The following is a 4,210-nucleotide window of genomic DNA, read 5'->3' on the forward strand; positions in this document are numbered from 1 at the left end:
CGCGACTCTTTCTGGACGCTCCCTGGGCTGAGCTGGGCCCTGCAGGTGGCAGAGGTGGGCGCCCAGGCCTTGCGGGCTGTGGTGACCGGTCCGAGGGCCCTTGGCAGGGCCGGCGAGGAGCCCAGGCTTCTTGCCTGGGTAGGGACCGAGTCGGAATGCGGGAGGGTAGCGCTGAGAGCCAAGGATCAAAAGATCAAAACAGCCCAGGCGGTGGCCCTGAGAAGGCGAACCCGGAGTGGAAAGCACCTTGTCAGTCCCTCCTCTAGCTCACCCTTCGGACAGTGTCCGAGCTGGGGCGTGTGAGGACCGCCCTAGTGCAACCCCTCTTCCGAGAAACACCCCCCCCCCCCCATACACACACACACACACACCACCACCACCACCACCATCACCACCACCACCACAGGCCGGCTCCTCTATGCCTGCCTCTTCCCACTGCCTAAAACAACCCAAGCCTCATCTGAAACCGGCTGACCCTGGACTCTGGGGGCTTCCCCTGCACGCGGTGAATGCCCAGTTTCAACCTGTACAACTGCCGGAGGGTCACCTGGGGTCCCGAGTCTGGGAGGAGCAGAGCTCCCCCTTGGGCCACCGGAACCTGAGGTGGCCCCGCCTGGGGTAGGGCCCGATCCCCGGGTTTGGGCAAGAACGTGGGTCCCTATCCCTTTCTCCTGTGCCCACACAACCTCCGCGCACTTAAGTGAACATTTCAAACGGCCAAAAAACTTGCTGGATCTGGACAAATAACTGCAACGAATGGAAGGAGAGGGAGTATGCAGGTCGCGGTTCCTGAGTCTAGCGCTAACTTCCCCCCAGCCCCTTTTGAAAGAGAAAGGCAGCCGCAGCTGTCAGGCACGCCTCTCTGAAAATGGTGTGCTCGTGTGTGTGTGCCCCTGTGCCTATGTCTGTGTGTGTGTGTGTGTGCGCGTGTGCGTGTGTGTGTTTGTGGTGGGGGGGGGGGCGAGAGGGAAACGGGCGGGTAGGACAGTCAAAGGCGAGGAGAAGTCACCCCCCAACAGTGCGGGCTCCCACACAGCGCCTCTGTCGCGGGTCCTCACTGGAACCAAGGAATGTCTGCTCCCTGAGCTTGGGAAAGAGGCTCTGCCAAAGGAAATGTTAAGTGGGGCCTGCCAAAGGAGGAGGAGAAAATTAATTAATGAGGGAAAGAAATGTGTCTCTGATCCAGATGATAGACTCCCTTTCCCCGGGGGGTGGAAATTCCTTGGAAATCAATAGCTGTGCATTCATTATCCGCCCCTTGATAAAATGCAAAGCTATGAGATGGGGGAGGGGGTAGTCTGTGTTGGTCATTAAACAAGGAGGAGGGGGTGGGGGTGGGGTGGGGGCCTGCTCAGGAATCTATGCCAAGGCTCAGCCCCACGTGGGCATCGTTAGTACAGGCAGCGGGCAACTAGTTACTGCACCTGCCAAACTGGGAAAACAGTGACATATCCCTGGGCTGAGCCCTGGTCCATCACCCTTTCCTTTCACTGCCTTGGGGTAAGTAGGGGAAGGCTTGATAAGGTCTGAGGCACACCTGCTTCTAGATCCACCACTGTGCCCCACTTGCTAGCCTGGGGCTAATGCCCAGCAGGGATATGGCAGGGTAATTCTCCAACCATCACCCCACCCAACCCTGTATTTCTCTACCTCACATTGCACCTGTCACACCTGTACCATAAACACCTCTTCATCTGTAGCTGCCTCGCTGTCAGAGATGGCCACCTCCTGGAGGGCAGATACCCATATTTTACAACTCAGTTGATCTCCAGTGTCTTGCGTTGGACCAGACTGGTGCCCAGCAAGCATCTGAGGAAGGAAGGTAAGGTAGAAAATAAATGAGAGAGGGGATGAAATAATTGATTTTGGAAATAGAACGTCTAAAGTCAAGATGTACAGCTCTGTGTGAGGACAGCACACCCCTCTGGCCAGTCTCCATCTCCTTTTTAGGGAAAAAAGAGACCTGTCCGTGATCCTCCTGCTTGCCCCCCAGTAGCCCTGGCTTGGTGAAGCCTCTCCGGCTTTAATCCTGGCCTCTTCCCTCCTATTCACACGTATTGTTGTATGGGGCATTTTTACTCTGTACAAGCACCTTGCTAAGCGCCACGGTGGACAAAGATGTGCCTTAAATGGACTCTCAATCAATTGGTTGGGGAGTGGGTTGAGAACTGTGCCCACAGCCCTCATATTTCTAGCCCCTGGAAAAGCAAGATATTCTGGGCAAAGGTCTGACCCCCCCCCCCGCCCCCTCCAGGTAAGAAGGGATCCGGTGTCCAAAGAGGTAAGCTAAAAGTGGTCTCCTAAGGCAGTGAATTCCTGACCTTAATCCAGGTGCCTCTCCACTCACTGGGCTTCCTGGTGCCCTCCAAGCTTTGGAGGGTAAACCAAGATGAGCTTTGGGTACTCTGGGGTTTGCCTTGCTCTCTGGAGGTCCACCTGGGCCCAAATCTGTGCTGTTTGCGTTTCTGTCTCCCTGAACCCTTCACGGCCCCTAAATGTCAGCATTTTGCTTGGGTGGGTGCTAGTATCCCAGCGCTCGCCCGCAGCGGGGGGCCCTACTTTCCCTTGAGGGAGAGCTCAGAGAACGGCCGCGAAGGATATCAGAAGGGATTAGGTTAAACCTGGACACCCGCTGCGACCACTGCGTGGGACTCTCTCACTCCCTCCAGCGCTGTCCTGCTCATCGTCCATTTCTCGTAGAGATAAAGTTACATTTAGCATTCCTAGGGGACCATGTAATGGATGGAAACGCGGCTCCTTCTCGCACCAGCAAATGAACATTCCTCTTACTCCCTTCTTGGGCTGCAAGGGGCGGGTTGGAGGTGGGGGTGGGGGCAGAGAGAAAATAAAAGAAAGGAAGAAAAGAAAAGCCACGGTGACGCCTGTGGGCTCCTCTTAGAATTTGATTAGTGACTGAGTATGCTAAATACACAGGCTATTGTCCAAAGAAAAGATAAAATCAAACGCGAATGCAAATTTAGGTTTATAGAAATGAGATCTGCTCATTGGTGGGCATACAGATCCCTTTGGCGTGGGAGAGACCAGGAAAATTATTTATCTGATCTCTGCCTCCCATAAGCAGCCCTTTGCGGCTCTCCAGCTCTCTCGCCCCAGATGTGATAACATCTGGGCTATTATCACTCCGGGCTAGTGCTGCTCCTTGGGGACTCAGGCACCTGAACTGTGGTCCCCTGTGAGGCCCTGGATTTGCCCTCCAGAAAAGGACCATACAATAGGTCGGGTAATTGATTTATTCTTCTTTTTAGGTTTTGATTTTACAGTAACAAAAATAAAAATTGTAAAAGCCAGGTCAGAGCTTGGGCCCGTTCTTTCAAATTGATTTGGGTTAATATTTTAATTACATTTTTTAATAAACTGGCTTAATCCTGTCTCCTATTGAAGAAAAAATATACATGGCGAAGAAGCCAACATGATGGGAGGAAAAGAAAGTTCTCTTTCCAACATCTTATTCCCTTTTCTCTGAGGTGATTTCCTTTTCCTGGAGTTTCCAGGATAAAGTGTGTGTGTGTGTGGGGGGGGGGGGGGGGGTGCCTAAGGAAAGAAAAGAATTACCTATGCTCCCCCCTATAAATAATAACAGGTGGGTAAAAAAAAGGGTTAGAACAAAAATGTTTATTCATGCATGGAAGGTCTGCTGTCCTTATTCGAGCCAGAGTGGTCGAGGTCCCATCCGCATGGCTTGCAATGACAACATCGTCCCTAACACGGACCTCTTGGCCGGAGGCCCCTACGTGCCCTCGTGATCCTAGGTAAGAAGTCTAGGAACCATGATGCTACGAAATGGGTGGCAAGGCAATCCGATGTCACTGAAAGCCTTCCGTCCCGAACCCCCTCCCCTCCAACGAATGTCTGTCACCGCGATTATTCTCTCGGGAGCTATTTTTTTACCTTGGAAGAACAGGTTCTTTGCAGCACAGAGACAGCAACCTCTGCAATTCTGTGTTGTGATTTATACTGTATACAGGAGGATGCGCCGGCCATAATTTTACATACCAATGCGCCGCTCTATACCTTTATATAACAGCTCGATAGACGTCCCAGCGAGGAGGTGTGCCTCTAAGTGAAGCGCCTATATCATGGGCTTTCGCTGGCGGCGGGGGTTGATAGAAGAAGCGGGAACAATGGCCAGCGGATGGACACCCGGGTTTTCTCCTGACTTAAACGGTGCCTACCCTCGAACAATAGGTGG

At 53.0% G+C, this 4,210-nt stretch overlaps 1 protein-coding gene across 1 annotated transcript in view; it reads left to right on the plus strand.

The window, feature by feature from the left end:
* Positions 1-1,598: 1,598 nt before the first annotated feature.
* POU4F1 (POU class 4 homeobox 1) overlaps positions 1,599-4,210 on the plus strand; it is a 5,264-nt gene continuing 2,652 nt past the window's right edge. Inside the window, exons 1-2 of the mRNA XM_014453521.2 lie at positions 1,599-1,606; positions 1,701-1,822. Coding sequence (XP_014309007.1) covers positions 1,599-1,606; positions 1,701-1,822 — 130 coding nt within the window. The remainder of the gene's footprint in view (positions 1,607-1,700; positions 1,823-4,210) is intronic.

This window comes from Myotis lucifugus, unplaced genomic scaffold, assembly GCF_000147115.1.
Source record: "Myotis lucifugus unplaced genomic scaffold, Myoluc2.0 scaffold_24, whole genome shotgun sequence".
Lineage (NCBI taxonomy): Eukaryota > Metazoa > Chordata > Mammalia > Chiroptera > Vespertilionidae > Myotis > Myotis lucifugus.